Here is a 17,571-nt window from a genome sequence, read left to right as displayed (position 1 = left end):
GCACTCTTGCCCGTCTTTACTTTAGCGGCCTTAATTTTCCTGTTGGCCTTGGAGGTAGCACTTTCCATCTTCTTTTCGTCCTCAGAATCAGAGGCGATAGGGTTGGCTATGTACTCGTCCACGGCCTTCCATCCAGCCTCAGAAGTGTCCGCCAATTTAATTAGCTTCTGACGGTAGTCTAACATGGCTATACCTTCCGAAATTTTCGCAGCGGCGAACACTGGCCCGAGCTGTGTGGCATGCTCGGCCTCCGTCAGCTTGGCCTTGAGCTTGACATTGAATTTAAATTGGTCCTCACAGCTCTTCTTGGAAAATTTATGAACGTCCGTGATTTCAATAGTGTTTTTAAGCACAGATATTTGCTCCTCAGATTTAGAACTAATGCGTGATTCAAACTCCTCTAGCTTACTGCTTAAGAGCGTGTCCAAATGAGAAAGCACTTGATTCTGAGAGCTGACCACAGCATCCTTTATCCTCTCTGATAAATACGCTTCAGTTTCGGACTTATCCATTCTAACAATATAGTAGTACCGCGCGTCCTGCTGGGCGGCTAGAAAATGACACGTCAGTGCCCTACGCGGCTATCGCCGGCCTCTAACCACGTGACCATACCTGTACGACCGCTCGCGCGGTAAATGCAATAGTGCCGCGAACCGCGGGAATATTTGATTTGTAAAACATAACGTTGTCTGTTATCGTGTGTGTTGATGCGAGACGAAGGTATTTGTAATGCACAGCTTTATTGATTGTATCATCATCATAAAGGTAGTATGATTATTTTGGGTAGACACATTATTTACAAATCTGATCGAACTTGGAAGTCTTTCGACGCTTCTCTTTTGTAATCCACCGTTTTGTTATTTTTATTTTTGACACACCCGGGGGTGGGGTTGGGTGGGGGTGATGGGGGTGTTTGTGTGTGTGTGTGTGTGTTATCCTTGTAAACTCCTACCTGTCCAGAAGTAAATCAAAATCCAAAGTAAATCAAAATCCAAAAGTATATTTCGCATATAGTAATGCCATTCTGATTTTTAAAGTCTCATTTTAAACACATTCAAGTATGACACTTCTATAGATTATGTAATAGAATCACTTAACAACTACAATATCGTATCAGGTTGGTGCAGTATTGCGAATAAGTACACCTCAATGAATCATATATATGTTCCATGTTAAAGGTCTGTGTCATGCACGTATATATAGTTATAGACAGCCTTTGAAGACGCATTCCATTCAGGAACTTCTGGTCTCCTTATCATTTTGCACTTGTTCCAGAGTCCTCGCTTTGTTTGTAAGTCGTTAGGGTATTCCTTGTTTGTTTTAACGAAATCTAAAACTTATTTCTGAGGGGATATTGGTAACGAATAACTCAGATCAGCTACAATATGCAAAACAGTGTAGGCATTCTTCATAGTAACTTGTCACGGATGTAACTTCAACTATTCAACGTTGATGATATCCAATGATATTTATTCAATATTTCAAAACAGTTATAACGATATCACAGAAAGGGAAAATACCATAAAGGTGATAAATATCAGTATCACTTTTTGATTCACAATATCATATTATATCATTTGGCATATCCAGGCACATATCAAATTGCCACTTGTAGAAATACTAGGAATTATGATTCGTAATAACAAAAACATCAAAGGTATTAAATTAAATGACAAGGAGATTAAGTTATCACAATATGCTGACGATACGAGCATCATATTAGATGGTTCTGAAAGATCTTTCAGAAATACACTAAATATCTTGGACCAATACGCAAAATACTCTGGTCTTAAGCCTAATATTGACAAAACAAAATGTGTCTGGATTGGTAGCAAGGCACACAGTGCTGATAGAATCTGCTTAGAAAAGGACCTGATCTGGACTGATGAACCCTTCACGTTTCTAGGAATAAAACTTAGTGTCGATACACATCAAATTACTGAAATAAATTATGTTGAGAAACTAAAAGAAGTAAAATCACTTATACATACATGGTCCAACAGGTTACTAAGTTAGGCAAAATAACAGTCATCAAAAGTATAATTTTGCCTAAGTTAATCCATTTATTTACAAATATCCCAAAACCAAATGGTGAAGTTTTAAAAGACTTGGAACAAACCTTTTTCAAATTCATATGGAATGGTAAAAATGATAGAATCTCAAGAAACCAAATAATAAAATCTTATGAGGAAGGTGGACTAAAAATGTTCAACATAGATTACTTCATAAAAGCCCTAAAATTATCATGGGTCCAAAGGATACTCAAATCAAATGGAGCATGTAAAGCCATCTTCGAAAGGATTATTGGTAGTAATATTAACTCCATATTTAAATTCGGAAAAGAATTTTTAAATAAAAAGGCAAATGTAATTAAAAATTTTTTGGAAGTAGGTACTTTCTGATCTATACTTCTTTTCAAATTGTGTCGATGAAGATGACAACATATATCAACACCTATGGTACAATAATAACATAAAAGTAGATAACAAACCTATTTACTTCAAGAGATGGGCAGCTAGAGATATTTTTTTACGTATATGATCTACTAGATGAGAATGGTAGTCTAATTTAATCGTACGACATATTTTGTGCCAAACACAATTTTTACCCCCCAATCACTCAATTTTATGGTTTACGTAACGCCATCAGAGAAACTTTGTATGCTATTGAAAATAGACACCACACCTATTCTCTACCACATTGTCCAATTCATATATACTATATACTAACAAACAAGCAAAGAGGTCCTTCTGTATATAATTTATTTATTAAAAACTTAAAAACAAACAATATATACAGTACAAAATGGTCAGAAGATCTGAATTTGGTAGAAGATACAGTATGGTGGAAAAAAATAAACATGATCCCTTTTAAATCCACTATAGACTGTAAATTAAGATGGTTTCAATATAGAATAATACACAGGATTATAAGTACAAACAAATATCTACATATGATAAACCTAAAGGACTCTCCATTATGTACTTTTTGTAACCGTCATACAGAAACTATAGTCCACATTTTTTGGGAATGCAGACTAGTAGCAATCTTCTGGGAAGATTTCAAAGTATGGCTATATGGTAATGCTTTAACTAATTTACAATTACATGTTACTGATGTAATCTTGGGAAAGTTACATTAAGATCAAGAAGTCAAATATCTCAATACGTTAGCATTAATAGCAAAATTCCATATTTATAAACAAAAAATTAAAAATTGTCTCCCCTGTATTAATGGATTCATAAAAGAAATAGATTTGTATCTAAAATCAGAGGAGGTAATTTACAAAAACAACATGGAGTATAATAGTTTTGTGAAAAAATGGTCTATATAAGTGAATACTTTTTCAAATCTTCTTCACACATATCATAACATGTACTTAAAGGTAAGTCAAAAGTTTTTCTTTTTTATACCTTTAAACACAATATATTAAAATGAGAGAAAGCATGAGTGGAAGGTTGTTTGTTTGTTTGTCTCTGTATTCCAAAAAAAAAACCAACCAATCCTTTTTTTTCTATTCATCACTTAATACGTATTGTAAATCTTACTGCTGTAATGATATGTCTGTATCATTATACCATGTAATATATGTACCTGTATGTATACTATATGTAAAAGGATGAATAAAAAAGATTTCAAAACTGAAAAAAATTACCACTTTAAAACATATTCATCTCATTTCAAACGATACAAACAAAAATAATCTTATACAACTGTTTTGATAACAGGATTATTTTACATGACTGTTAAAGAGAATGGAATGAATTCATAAAGTGAACGCTTACACAGTTCAAGCATACTTAGACAATAAGATAATATAATAAAACATAAGATAAAAACAACAAAAAGCCACCAATGGGAAAGAAAGTCGTAATTTAAATGAGGGAAATATCAACATCTACTTACACCTAAACAATAAGAGAATAGGAGAAGAGAATTAAACAAGGCGTTCTGAAATAACTGTGCACCTGTTTCATCTAAACCGGCAAAAATGTAAATCTAGGTCAAATCCAGGAATTATCCGGTTTTCAAAATGGAAATAATGTTATTACAACCACAATAAGACAAAACAAGTAATCCGTAGTATCGATATAGCTGGGTTAGTATAACCGTAATACTGAAAATAAGTGATCTATAGAATCGATATAAGGAAAACAATATAACAAATATACAAAACAATTTGTCCGCAGAATTCTGTTTTCCGAATCATTATTTTCATTCTTTTAACCCTTCTACACGTTTTGTTCCGTGTTAAGATAGCTGAAAACGGTTCATACAACTGTTGACATTCCTGTTAGGATGTTACACAGTTTTTTCTTAGAATGTAACCTTTATAATGCAGGACGAACCACTTTTTTTTCAAAACACTAGGTCGTTAGATATATATCTTGTAAATCTAGATCTATTTTCATTTAGGAAAAGAAAATATCTCTGTAAACATGTATACAGAAGTTTTCAGGCACGTACAAATTTTTATCAAATCAAGCGACAGGTTTTAAGTAAAATGTATTAATTATGTTATGACTTGTATGCCTTGTTAAATGCTATCATGTAAATATCAATATATGAACTGGGGTAGAAAAAAAAGACGTTAATAATATGAAAGAAAAAAAGAATGGTATTTTGCGATATTAGTAAAGCTTTCGATAGGGTTTGGCATGATGGTCTAATTTATAAATTAAAAAGATATGGTATAAGTAACAATGTTTTAAAATGGTTTTCATCTGATCTAACTGATAGAAGACAGAGAGAGGTCATTGATGGATTTAAATCTACATGGAAAACTCGACAGGCAGGGGTACCTCAAGGTTCAGTGTTAGGTCCTTAGCTGTTTCTTCTATATATTAATGATATATGCGCTAATTTAGTGTCTAAAGTAAAACTTTTTGCTGATGACACTTCCCTATATGTTTTAATTGAGAGGGACAGACAAGAGGCTTCCACCATTCTTAATCAAGATTTGGAAAAAAATATCAGCCTGGTCGAGGAAATGGGGTATTATATTCCATCCTGATAAAACTGAATCTGTTTTATTCTCGAGAAGGTTAGACTCTGAGACTTCACACCCTGATTTATACTTCAATAACTCATTGATAAAAAATGTTCGTACTCATAATCATCTTGGTTTAGTATTTAACAATCATGCAAAATGGTCTGACCATGTTAACCTTATTTATGAAAGAGCTTATAAAAGAATAAATATTCTCCGAATGCTAAAATATAGAATTGACATACACTCATTGCTTTTAATTTATAGAACATTCATTCGCCTATATTAGAATATGCTGACGTAGAGAGAGAGAGAGAGAGTGAAAGAGAGTGTGAGCTCCTAGAGTCGATCCAACTCGAGGCTATACGCATCATTACTGGTTTGAGACGGGGAACAAGTAATGCTATTTTGTATAGATAATCTGTTCTTATTCCACTTTCTAAGCGTCTTTCTAAACATATTTTGTTTTATAAGATTTTTAATAAATTATGTCCTGCTCATTTTAGTGAATCTATTTAACCTTATATGAACACAAATAATATTGCTTACCCATTACGTCATAATAGCCTTTTTGATGTGCCTCAGGCTAGAACAAACCTTTATAATACAAGCTTTTTTCCCAAAAAATCATGTCTAAATGGAACAATCCAACTTGTCTGTTTCCCTCAATGCCCTCTTTAAATACCTTAAAGCGTGAATTCTTACAACATCTTGACTTTGATCGTGATACACAATGTACTACTATTTTTAAAACGGTCATATGCTGCAGAATACACAATTATTTTATTTGGTTCTTTTGATATGGATATTATTTTAAACAAATCCGTTCTTGACTTGGTTCAGAGATTCATTGTCGATACCAGACGATTTTCTTGACTCAATACTGGAGATTGTAAATTTTTCATAACTGTTTTTTCTATTGATTGTGAATGGACTGTTTTTTGTCTGTTGCTATTTTTTAAGTGATTACAAAGTATCATCAGTTAATATCATAATGCAATTTCCCACTTGAATTGAGTAATATACATGTTTTGGAATCTCTTTGCAGTTATTAGTTACAGCATTCACATTTATGTTTGGTATGTACATTATGCTGTATATATATATATATCATTAGGAGAGGGCTTTTATAGGCTTGTCCTGTTGCCCAATTCCCTTTGTCTGTACCATCTTGACAATAACATATTCTGAATTCGAAAGTAAAAAAAACTTGTGCCTAATCGTCAGCTCAGCTTTGGGGCAATAAATATGTCAAAATGTCAAATCACTGTGAAAAAAAAAATTGAAACTCCGCCCACTTGATAATGATTGGTCATTTTTGTATCATGAATGTAAAGAGGAAAATCAGAAAAAACATATACTGAACTTCGGACAGTATTACGTCATCAGACATAATTAGAATTTATTGTCATTACACTCAATAAATTCCGTTATCTCAGTAGCCAGGCTAATAGGGTTGTGGGACCTTGCATGGGATACCCTAAGAGTTGTTCCCCTTTGCCTAGTTCAGCCTCTTTTTCGAATAAGCTGCAAGGTAATGGATGGTTAATTTGAAAATAATTGGTGAAATATGTTTGGATTTCAAAAAATTTCAAGATTAGCCAGATGCTACGGTACGGCAAGGAAAAGGAGGCATGAATTGACTGCAAAGAATGGGAAATGTTTGAATGTGTCAGATGTAGCATTAAATCATAAAGAAAGAACAGTGATGATAAAAATTTTCTATTCCAAAACTGACCAAGATGGAAAAGGTTCACTTATGATACTAGATAATAATGGGATGAGTTTGTGTCCATTTACTAGCATGGAGAGGTTTCTCAGGATTCGACCCCAGGTCCCAGGCCCTCTGTTTTGTCATTTTTGGGGGGAACCACTGACAAGGTATCAATTTTCAGCTTTGTTACAAAAGGCAATAACTGTGTTAGGTTTAGAGAGTAAGGGTTACAAATCCCATTCCTTTAGAATAGGGGCGGCAACTTCAGCAAGCGTCAATGGGTTGTCCGATGAAGATATGGTCGTTGGCGGTCAGGTATTGTTGCCAATTATATCAGAATCCCCTCGGCTCGATTACTCAATGTTTAAGGGCAGTGTCTAACACCTGCCTTAAGTTTTCTAGGTATTTGGATTGTTGGATCGTCGATCATCAAAAGAGCTTTTTGTGCGGCAAGATTGGAGGGAGGGGTCAACCTCAATTTACCTATAGAAAATGGAGTGTTCTGGCAAGGAAAAGGAGGCATGAAGTGGGCTGATTTTTTTCCAAAGATTAGCCAGATGCTACGGTACGAGGATCCTCCGAAGTTGCTAGTCATACATTGTGGGGGTAATGCCATTGGTACTATCCCTGCACAGGTGCTACGAGGTAGAATGAGGAAGACTCTACGGTCAATTTCCTCGCTGCTTCCAAATACCAAAATTGTTTGGTCACAAATTTTGCCTAGGAATAGTTGGAGAGCTGACAAAACGGGAGGAGCAAATAGGGCGTTAAATAAGGCGCGAGTTAGGGTTAATGCCTCAGCGGCAAATTTTACATTGGGTCAAGGGGGATATTATGTAAGATACCCTGGTTTGGATTTTTCAAACCTTGAATATTTTGTGGGGGACAAAGTCCATCTTTCCGTCTCAGGAAACAGGTTATTTCTTAGGATTTTGGGGGAGGCGTTGAAGCAGTTTTGGGAAAACAATGTGTTTGTGTACCCCTCATAAATTTTTTTTTAATAATAAATTATCAAGCAGGTGTATGTATTGGTCATAGCAGTAGTCTTGTGTCGCTCCCCCCACTGTTGTGGCGGTGAATGTCCATTGCTTATCTAGTAAGTTGAGCAATGGCCATTCATATGGCGATGGCGCGTACACAAGATATAAACATAAACAATGAAATAAAATTGTGGTATAACAATTTGGTTATACAGTGATACAAGTGCGTTGACATTGGACATTCAAAGTTCAGAGCTACCGGTAAATATCACGGGGTTCAGAGCTTGAGAATTTTAACACTTGGAATAATATTATTTAACATTGTATGGATACTGAAGTTCAGAGCTACCGGTAAATATCACGGGGTTCAGAGCTTAATAATTTGATGAAATATTGATTGATTGATTTGTATGGATTATTGATTTGCATTGATTGATTGTTTGATTGATTGATTGGGACTTGCCATAGGCCTATTGAAGGGCGGCAGTCCAGTTGTATTGATTATATATTGAATTATTGATTGATTGATTGATTGATTGGGACTTGCCATAGGCCTATTGAAGGGCGGCAGTCCAGTTGTATTGATTATATATTGAATTATTGATTGATTGATTGATTGATTGGGACTTGCCGTATACCTATTGAAGGGCGGCGGTCCAATTAAAAGTCAGGAAGCTGTGGCCAAAACATACGCCATTAATAAATATATTAAATGTATCGAATTTGTTACTGGTTTTACTTGATATCTGAGATAACGGGGTCTGCTTATATATGCGTTCGACTTTGATGACTACATAATGTAAACAAACTACCTGTCACGTTTGCTTGTAGGCCCCACCCTAACTTCCACAAACACGTAATATTGTATGTTATTCACCAAAAGTCATGCTCCCGTCTAACAATTGTCATTAGATATATGCTCCTCATCTTTCCTCCTCTGATATGTGCGTCACTTCCGTTATATCATCACTGACTACTCATCAATCGGCGTTTAGCAATGAACGTATATCCGCCGGACTGCTGGTTATTAAACGAGACTGAAAGTGGCACCAATCAGATGTCTGTGTTGTCTTGTACGTCACAAAGGGATATTTTGACGTAGTGATTTGTCAATTTTTTTTATTGAATTGATACATTTATACTTACATTAATTCAGTTTTAATTTGATTTGTCTTTCAAACCAACATATGTAAAATCCGTCGTTTGATATGATCACTATCGTTGAGCAAATTTCGGAGGAACATAGTTGAATGCGGGAGGGACGTTATCTGGTCCGGAGTTTATAGATGGCGCTACATCATTCCGTACATTTAGGGTTTTTGGTACTCCTGCCAATCTTGCTGGAGGCACAACGTAGTTATGGGTATGTGGTGGCAGTCTGGTTGTGGGAGCTGGAAAATTGAAGAAATTGAAAGGAAAATGAAAAAACACGAAAAAAAAAAACAGGAAAAAAATAATGATATATATATCAACATGTAATATACTAGATAGAAGGAAAATGTGCAAATGAATCAAGGAAACGCTGAAAATATATACAAAATATAGGGAAACTGGGAAAAAAGAAAATCATTTAGATAAAAGAAAACAAAGAAAATATCAAATGAATTCTGAAATATGAAAGCGTCCCCTATCATTTCCTATCTGTCGACGTACCGCCACGAAAGGGTTGATATGGTTGATAACCGTTTCTTCCAACTCCACCGGAAGTCACTGGATATGGTTTATAACCGTTTCTTCCAACTCCACCGGAAGTCACTGGATATGGTTGATAACCGTTTCTTCCGACTCCACTGGAAGTCACTGGATATGGTTTGATAACTGCGCCTTTCTGTGGCCGTTTAGACTGCTTGATCAGACATACAACTATCGTCACAATTATAATGAGGACTATCATTCCAACCACACAACCAATGATGATACCAACGTTGTCATCGCTGAGAGGAAACAAAAAGGTTAAGTCATCGCTGAGAGGAAACAAAAAGGTAAAACATTCCTTCATACGCTAATAAGTTATATTGTCATTGGACGTTTATTGTGTAGTATCAGTTATATAGACAATGGATGTTTATTGTGTGGTATCAGTTATATAGACATTGGAAGTTTATTGTGTATTATCAGTTATATAGACATTTGAAGTTTATTGTGTATTGATATGACATGATTTGTCAGCTTCATGTTGATTGATTAACATTTGTAAGTCGCGCATATCTAAATAAACTTTTAACGCTCATATATCTACAATGAGCAGTAAAACATAGTTAAACAACGTCCTGCCTAATACGTCTTTTAAAGTAATGGAGAATAACCATTTTCTAATATATGTTTCACTATTCAATTGTACGGTTATTAAGCTAACATGGTAGTCCCTCTTTGTCGATTTTTCTGTAACTCTACAACGATTATAACGTACAGTATCTAAAAATTCCATATAAGGTACCTATTGTAAGAACTAAATCATATATATATTTTTTAATACATTTTTAAATCTCGAATATAAAAGTTTATTTACGCTTACAGAATACGTAAAATCCTCGAACCTTTTCTACATGTATGGTATGCGTGTGATGTGTAATACTACACCTTACTGGACAAAGAGAGACAAAAATAGACAGGCTTTGAATATATATCGGTAACGATTATCAGTCCTAGTTAAATCTATAGAGCATATGTACATTTTCTCCCAAGGTAAATAATGAATAAACGAATTCCAATATGAGACACTTGGTCGATATATCACGCAATTGATTGTCATATTTCACAAACTACTGTGCTAAATATCGTTGTGGTTGTTAACATCCATGTACCATGTTCATGGTACCATCGTAATATGATTTTGTTTTAATTGAGCATACGTTCTATGTTAGTTGTACAATATACTTTAGATGTACACTATGTTATGTTGTACGATATACTTTAGATGTACACCATGTTATGTTGTACAATAAACTTTAGATGTACACCAAGTTATGCTGTACGATATACTTTAGATGTACACCATATTATGTTGTACACTATACTTTATATGTACACTATGTTATATTGTTTAATATACTTTAGATGTACACTATGTTATGTTGTACAATATACTTAGATGTACACTATGTTATGTTGTACAATATACTTTAGATGTACACTATGTTATGTTGTACAATATACTTTAGATGTACACCATGTTGTGTTGTACGATATACTTTAGATGTACACCATCTTATGTTGTACAACATACTTTAGATGTACACTATGTTATGTTGTATAATATACTTTAGATGAACACTATGTTATGTTGTACAACATACTTTAGATGTACACTATGTTATGTTGTATAATATACTTTATATGTACACTATGTTATGTTGTACAATATACTTTAGATGTACACTATGTTATGTTGTATAATATACTTTAGATGTACACTATGTTATGTTGTACGATATACTTTAGATGTACACTATGTTATGTTGTACGATATACTTTATATGTACACTATGTTATGTTGTATAATATACTTTATATGTACACTATGTTATGTTGTACAATATACTTTAGATGTACACTATTTTATGTTGTATAATATACTTTATATGTACACTATGTTATGTTGTACAATATACTTTAGATGTACACCATCTTATGTTGTACAATATACTTTAGAGGTACACCATCTTATGTTGTATAATATACTTTAGATGTACACTATGTTATGTTGTACGATATACTTTAGATGTACACTATGTTATGTTGTACGATATACTTTAGATGTACACCACCTTATGTTGTACGATATACTTTAGATGTACACTATGTTATGTTGTACGATATACTTTAGATGTACACCATCTTATTTTGTACGATATACATTAGATGTACACCATCATATGTTGTACGATATACTTTAGATGTACACCATGTTATGTTGTACGATATACTTTAGATGTACACCATGTTATGTTGTATAATATACTTTAGATGTACACTATGTTATGCTGTACGACACTCTTAAGATGTACACTATGTTATGTTGTACAATATACTTAAGATGTACACCATGTTATGTTGTACGATATACTTTAGATGAACATCATCTTATGTTGTACGATATACTTTAGATGTACACTATGTTATGTTGAACAACATACTTTAGATGTACACTATGTTATGTTGTGCGACACTCTTAAGATGTACACCTTGCTATGTTGTACGATATACTTTAGATGTACACCATCTTATTTTGTACGATATACATTAGATGTACACCATCATATGTTGTACGATATACTTTAGATGTACACTATGTTATGTTGTACGATATACTTTAGATGTACACTATGTTATGTTGTACGATATACTTTAGATGTACACTATGTTATGTTGTACAATATATTTTAGATATACTTTAGATGTACAATATGTTATGTTGTACAATATACTTTAGATGTATACCATGTTTGCAATTATTAGTGGTGAGATCTCAATTGGCATCAGATCACAAGGTTTAGTCGTGCGGAACCATCTTATTAGATACTATATATAACCCGTGCCTATCCAAATTATTGATCCTCAGTTGTGTATTTGTATTTAAATCAATGTACCTGTCTTCTCCACAACATTCCCTGTTTCTCTCAGTTCCACAGCAGACCTCCAAGTCCTCACAATAAAAAGTCGGTGTCGGCGTAAAGCCAAGGGCGTCCGTCTCATAACAGGTGGTCGCGTGGCTCACTTAGAACAATAAAACTAATCTGTCTCAGTGTAAATTATTTTCGTAAAGATTTTGACGTAATATAATTGTCTGTTATACTTGATAAACATTCTGTTACATGAAACCTATCTGGGAAGCTCAAATTGGATCATTAAAGAATTAAAACTAGTTCTTGTCGAATTGATAAGGATGATATACATGGGTTTGTCTCTAATAAATATTGGAATACATAACAGGCATGCATTATTTATATTGAGGTATGTATAAATATCCTTATTATTTAATCATCAAATGCTATTGGCAGTTTATACTCACTGTAATATCTAACTGTTCTAAAGCAAATGCTGGCAATGTAATACATGTACTATCAGAATGAATTTCAATACACCATTAGGCAATACTATATGGTATTAATTCTGACGAATATTAAAATGATATCATATATGAATATATCCACAAACCGATACCATATTGATTAAACACATATATATTAATCAGTATTTTCATGGAAATCAGTACATTGAACTCAATAAGAATTATCTTACCTTGAAGGAATAATAAGCCTACCATTACAACTGACACATAAGGTACCATCATGGCGATGTGTTTCTTCAACACCATTATCGATATACGAATGGTATACTGTAGCAAACAATAGATCGGTGCCTGTCATTGTGGATAATCACGGCCACGGTTCAACAAAGGTACACCTAGTACAGGCGGACTAATTCGTAAAACATAAGGTTGTCTGTTACCGTGTGTATTGATGCGAAGTAAAGTTAGATGACAATCTTAGGTAGGTGCTTTATATTAGAAAGATCACACTATGACGACCGGATTGGATTTAAACTAATTCTGTATAAAACCTGGACTACCTTTATCTAAATGTGCACATAGCTGTCCATGACCTTCCGATATGCTTTTAAAGCTTTATTGACCTATGTAACCCGTGTTCATGTTCTATACACATGTGGAGTAGTTAGTAGGACGGGTATAGTACCCGTGAGTAGTAGTCGTCTTTAATTTACGTCACGTGTTATATGTGCTGTCCATGTTATGTATGTATATAAATATGTGACATGACCTCTGACATTGACGGCTCACCGACCACCACACTCCTGCATGCGACCCACGGACCCTCCCGCCAATTTCCACCCCAATTAACGCCGCCACCGCTCGTTCTAGCACTCTAGATCGGACCGTGCTCGCGAGAGCACGTTCATATTTAGCTCTCTATAATTCATACATATATAGATCTAGAGTCACAGATTTCCTATACCCCTGCAACGGGAACTGGATACCGACGGTGGGAGGCCTGGTAAGTCGTATGTGTGTGTGTTTATCGGAGTGAGAGGCGTGAATCAATTTGGTGTGTGTCAGTCGTGTTATGGTCTGTTTCATTGTTTAATCATTGTCCGTTTTACTTTTAGGTTTTTTTCTCTCTCTGGGAAGAAATAAATCAACCAATAATAACCAAACTTGTCTTGGGTTTTGCGTTATACGACCCCGTTGACACCTAAATGTCAATAATAGGATATTTGTCTGGTTTGCTTGGAACCACATTTTCAAGTTAAATTATAGTAAGCGTGGGGTTTATCTATTCAAAAGAAGCTACGCATAGTGTTGGCTGATCATTATGTGTTTTTTTTAATTATGCACTCCTCCCCACGTCAAAAATAACTCATATTACTAACTAAATCATTAAACTATTCCGAATGAAGTTTTTAAAACCATTCAGTTAATATATAATTTGTCGCTCGAAGACGACATTGTCAATATTTGTTCAACGTCGATAATTAAACATATATCATATTGTTGGGCATACATGTATGGTAAGATGTTTTGTTGTTTTGAGTTATTCCCTATATCAAAACAATATAATCAACTAAATTCACGTGAAAATATATGCCCGGTATCAAGGGAAGCGACTCTCATGTTAAATGAATTGAAATGTACCTCATATTGTTATCTGATATAATAGTAAGTAATGAGACAATTGACCATTATATTTCGCCAACTCATTCTTGGTAGGGAAAAATGTAGTCTTCAGACTTTTAGATAAGACTGTTAAGTGTGATGTTTGTGGTGACATGATAACCACGGTTATATAACATGTCAGATTAGTATCACGTCTTAAATCTCACACGAACGCGTAACTATTTTGTTATACCTTAAAGCTAATGATCTACTATAAAATTTAGACCTTAACCGAGACATTTAACTAATATCAATTCTGGAGAAGATACCCGATTTATATACAATAAATATTCATACTACTGATTCATCAATGTGAAGATCTATATCAGCAAATCCATTTAAACGCGCGTTGTAATATAAATATTCAGAATTTCCATATTGGCTAGACTACATGTCTGAAATGGGAAACAGTCATCAGATCGTCACAAACGTTTTTGTTACTTACCACAAATACATACAATACATAGGAATATATCACTTATGTGGTTCGAGTTAGCCAAATTTACATTATATATATGTATATCTTCTGAAGCATTGTACAAAAAACACAAGTGAATGGCACCTTTAAATATTACTTAGAGATATAATAAAACTTCGTTAACTTAAACTTTGATAACTTGAAGACTGCTAAGCTCTAAGTGAAAAATCAGTTTCGACAGTAAAATATATGTATAGAATATACTCGCTGACCTCGGCTGGTTTTGTTGCAACCTTACCAACTTTGAAATAACGAGGTTCTACTGTACAAGTACAGTATATGCCGAATAATAGATATTAGATGTATCACACAGATGTACTGCTGGAACTATTTAGTGATAAAAGGACCAAACTTTTGAAATACAGTAGAGTAAGATAGAATGTTTCATTAACGCTATAATTCAAATAATTTTCGTAGTGTGTGAATATTTGATTATTGAAAAGGATGTGTTTAATTTCTGACCAGTACCACTATTTCTGACCAGTACCACTATTTCTGACCAGTAACACTATTTCTGACCAGTACCACTATTGATGACCAGTACCACTATTGATGACCAGTACCACTATTGATGACCAGTACCACTATTGATGACCAGTACCACTATTGACGAGATTCGTGTGAATGTGGAGTGCAAGGTAACGGCAAGCCTCGCTGATTTACTGTCTAACAGCAGAGCGTGCCGTTAGGAAATCTCAAAGGACTGTATGATAGAAGTAATTTCAAGACGGTACGATGGTCTCATGTAAGCAACAAGCTACTTTTTATGATTTATGACATGAAGCAGCCCTCTGATAACAATTAAAGTTTGTTCCCTAGACGACAGAGCATAAAAACACGACTTTACAAAACAGATGCTGAGAATATGTAGTGCATTAACCATCTTGATATCTAACATACAAAAAAAAAACAAACCTAAAAATGTGCGATTATTGAAGATCTGTCTCTGTTTTCGATCCTCGCAAAACAAAAGTTTAACATTCGACCAAATATGAAATTTGATCACGTACTGACTGACTACTAGTAAATACTCTCCAATCACCGAAAGTGACAGACTTTGAGAGTAGATGACAATATGTATTTTTTCTGCTGATGTTAACGTCTCGTAGTAAACACAAAGAGAAGAACATTTTTTTTAAGTCTGAATGATATAGAAAAAAGAAAAGTTTAAAAATCAGGCTGGATTTGTAAATTTTAATTCATGTTAAGTATCAATGTAACAGTAACGGTAACAATGTTGCGTGGTAATAATAAATATATAATGATGTACATAAAATAAATAGTCATACATACAACGTACGTACCACAATAGGTTCGGACAATCATATAAATACATATTATAAAAATGATATGGACGGAATTAAATTAAAATCAAACTTAAACATTGTAATATATTGCAATTACATATTTGTGCTAACATGATGTATCTAGAACATTTATTTTACATATGGCTGGACGGTTACTGATTTTTTTAGAGATAATAGTATCCTGCTCATATCTTAATATAAAACAGCCACAATGAACAAATGGATGTCATAATGACCAAGTTATAATCCAACTTCCATTCACATTGATTCTGACTGTTGTATATCTTTTAATTAATATTTTTTTTAAATGTATGCATACGTTTCATTATCATAACTATATCTATGTATATATATATAGGCCTATATTAAGCATTCTAAATATAACCAATATCCCAAATATTAAGATATGCTATCATCAATGCTCCCAATTTTTAAATACCAAAGTGAATTTCCCATACTGATTGTTCGTTATGAATTACATGTTAAATGCATATCTGAAGCCATTTTATACGATATATGATAACTTAATAGTCTAGCAGACAATCTTGAATTTTGTTTTTCAATAAAACAATCTACCAAGCTCGCAGTATATAAAAAATCCCGCATTCAGTGAATGAACAGCTAAGCATGCAATGAATGTGTCAGATATGTTCCAGTGAACTGACCGACATCAGATGATAATACACAGTTTTAGATGAAAATATTAGAGTGAACATGTTCGAGATAGAATTATATCAAGGTAATTATACATAGTTCTATTTCCCCAATTAAACGCAAGCTATTCTTGTTGCACGGTCAGACCAGGCTCCATTAAATAGCTATGGTTGCTTTAGTGTTATGTATTGTCGAGAGACGCTCGTTTGATCTACAGCTATTCAATCGATAGGTTTTTCCATGCAATGTTTCTGACCATAACAACCCTTTAAGCTATTTCCCTATGGAATAAATAAAGTTCATTGTTAACACTTTTCTCTTTAAACAATTTGTTCCGAGCGCCTAGTTTTCCCGTCGTGTTCTGAACGATGTAGGTTCCATCATTCAATCTTTACTTTATCAGAGAGATCAGGATAAGCGCTACATGATTTAGTTCCGAACTAATCACCCCATCACGTTTCCCGGGGGGTCGGGGTGCTGATAGACAGAGGTGTGGGTGTAGGAGGGATATAAGCTAGGCGAGTCGACTGTAGTATTTGTTGCTGTTTCCATAGCGGCAATCGATAGAAATCCGTTCGGCTATGTCGCATTACATCACAGAACTGTTTTTCCGTCAGATGGAACTGAAACATTGAGGAGAAAAAAACTGTGTAAGGGCATGCATAATTTTGTGCAATTCAAATGAGCACTTTTCTTGTATGCAAATCATTATCAAAGAATGAAATTTGGAATTTGTATAAAAAATCAGAAAACCTTCTGTAGATTATTTCTTTGA

The 17,571-nt window shown here is 34.0% G+C and overlaps 2 protein-coding genes across 8 annotated transcripts in view; both read right to left on the bottom strand.

The window, feature by feature from the left end:
- Positions 1-3,582: 3,582 nt before the first annotated feature.
- On the bottom strand, positions 3,583-13,186 carry LOC117334460. Its single transcript, XM_033894101.1, has 4 exons — positions 12,926-13,186; positions 12,274-12,400; positions 9,338-9,618; positions 3,583-9,075 (listed from the first exon to the last, which is right to left on the bottom strand). Exons 1-4 carry the CDS (start codon positions 12,999-13,001, stop codon positions 8,900-8,902), a joined length of 660 nt encoding a protein of 219 aa, XP_033749992.1. The 5' UTR covers positions 13,002-13,186; the 3' UTR covers positions 3,583-8,899.
- A 2,823-nt stretch (positions 13,187-16,009) lies between these two features.
- Positions 16,010-17,571, bottom strand: part of LOC117334620 (advillin-like) — a 52,285-nt gene continuing 50,723 nt past the window's right edge. For all 7 annotated transcript variants that reach the window (XM_033894322.1, XM_033894324.1, XM_033894321.1 and 4 more), the window contains one exon: positions 16,010-17,419. In XM_033894322.1, the coding sequence (XP_033750213.1) occupies positions 17,249-17,419 (171 nt within the window). In that variant the 3' untranslated portion in view covers positions 16,010-17,248. The remainder of the gene's footprint in view (positions 17,420-17,571) is intronic.

This window comes from Pecten maximus, chromosome 9 (assembly GCF_902652985.1).
Source record: "Pecten maximus chromosome 9, xPecMax1.1, whole genome shotgun sequence".
Taxonomy (NCBI): domain Eukaryota; kingdom Metazoa; phylum Mollusca; class Bivalvia; order Pectinida; family Pectinidae; genus Pecten; species Pecten maximus.
Note: the sequence above shows the minus strand (reverse complement) of the source record. Positions and strands in the feature narration are given on the sequence as shown.

What these genes read in the sequence shown, in the direction of transcription:
- LOC117334460 (XM_033894101.1), bottom strand. Translation starts at nt 13,001, where the DNA reads ATGGTGTTGAAGAAACACATCGCCATGATGGTACCTTATGTGTCAGTT. An exon ending in AGGCTTATTATTCCTTCAAG is followed by an intron (nt 12,401 to 12,925) that starts GTAAGATAATTC and finishes TATTGTTCTAAG; the next exon opens with TGAGCCACGCGACCACCTGT. An exon ending in ATATCAACCCTTTCGTGGCG is followed by an intron (nt 9,076 to 9,337) that starts GTACGTCGACAG and finishes TCAATTTTCCAG; the next exon opens with CTCCCACAACCAGACTGCCA.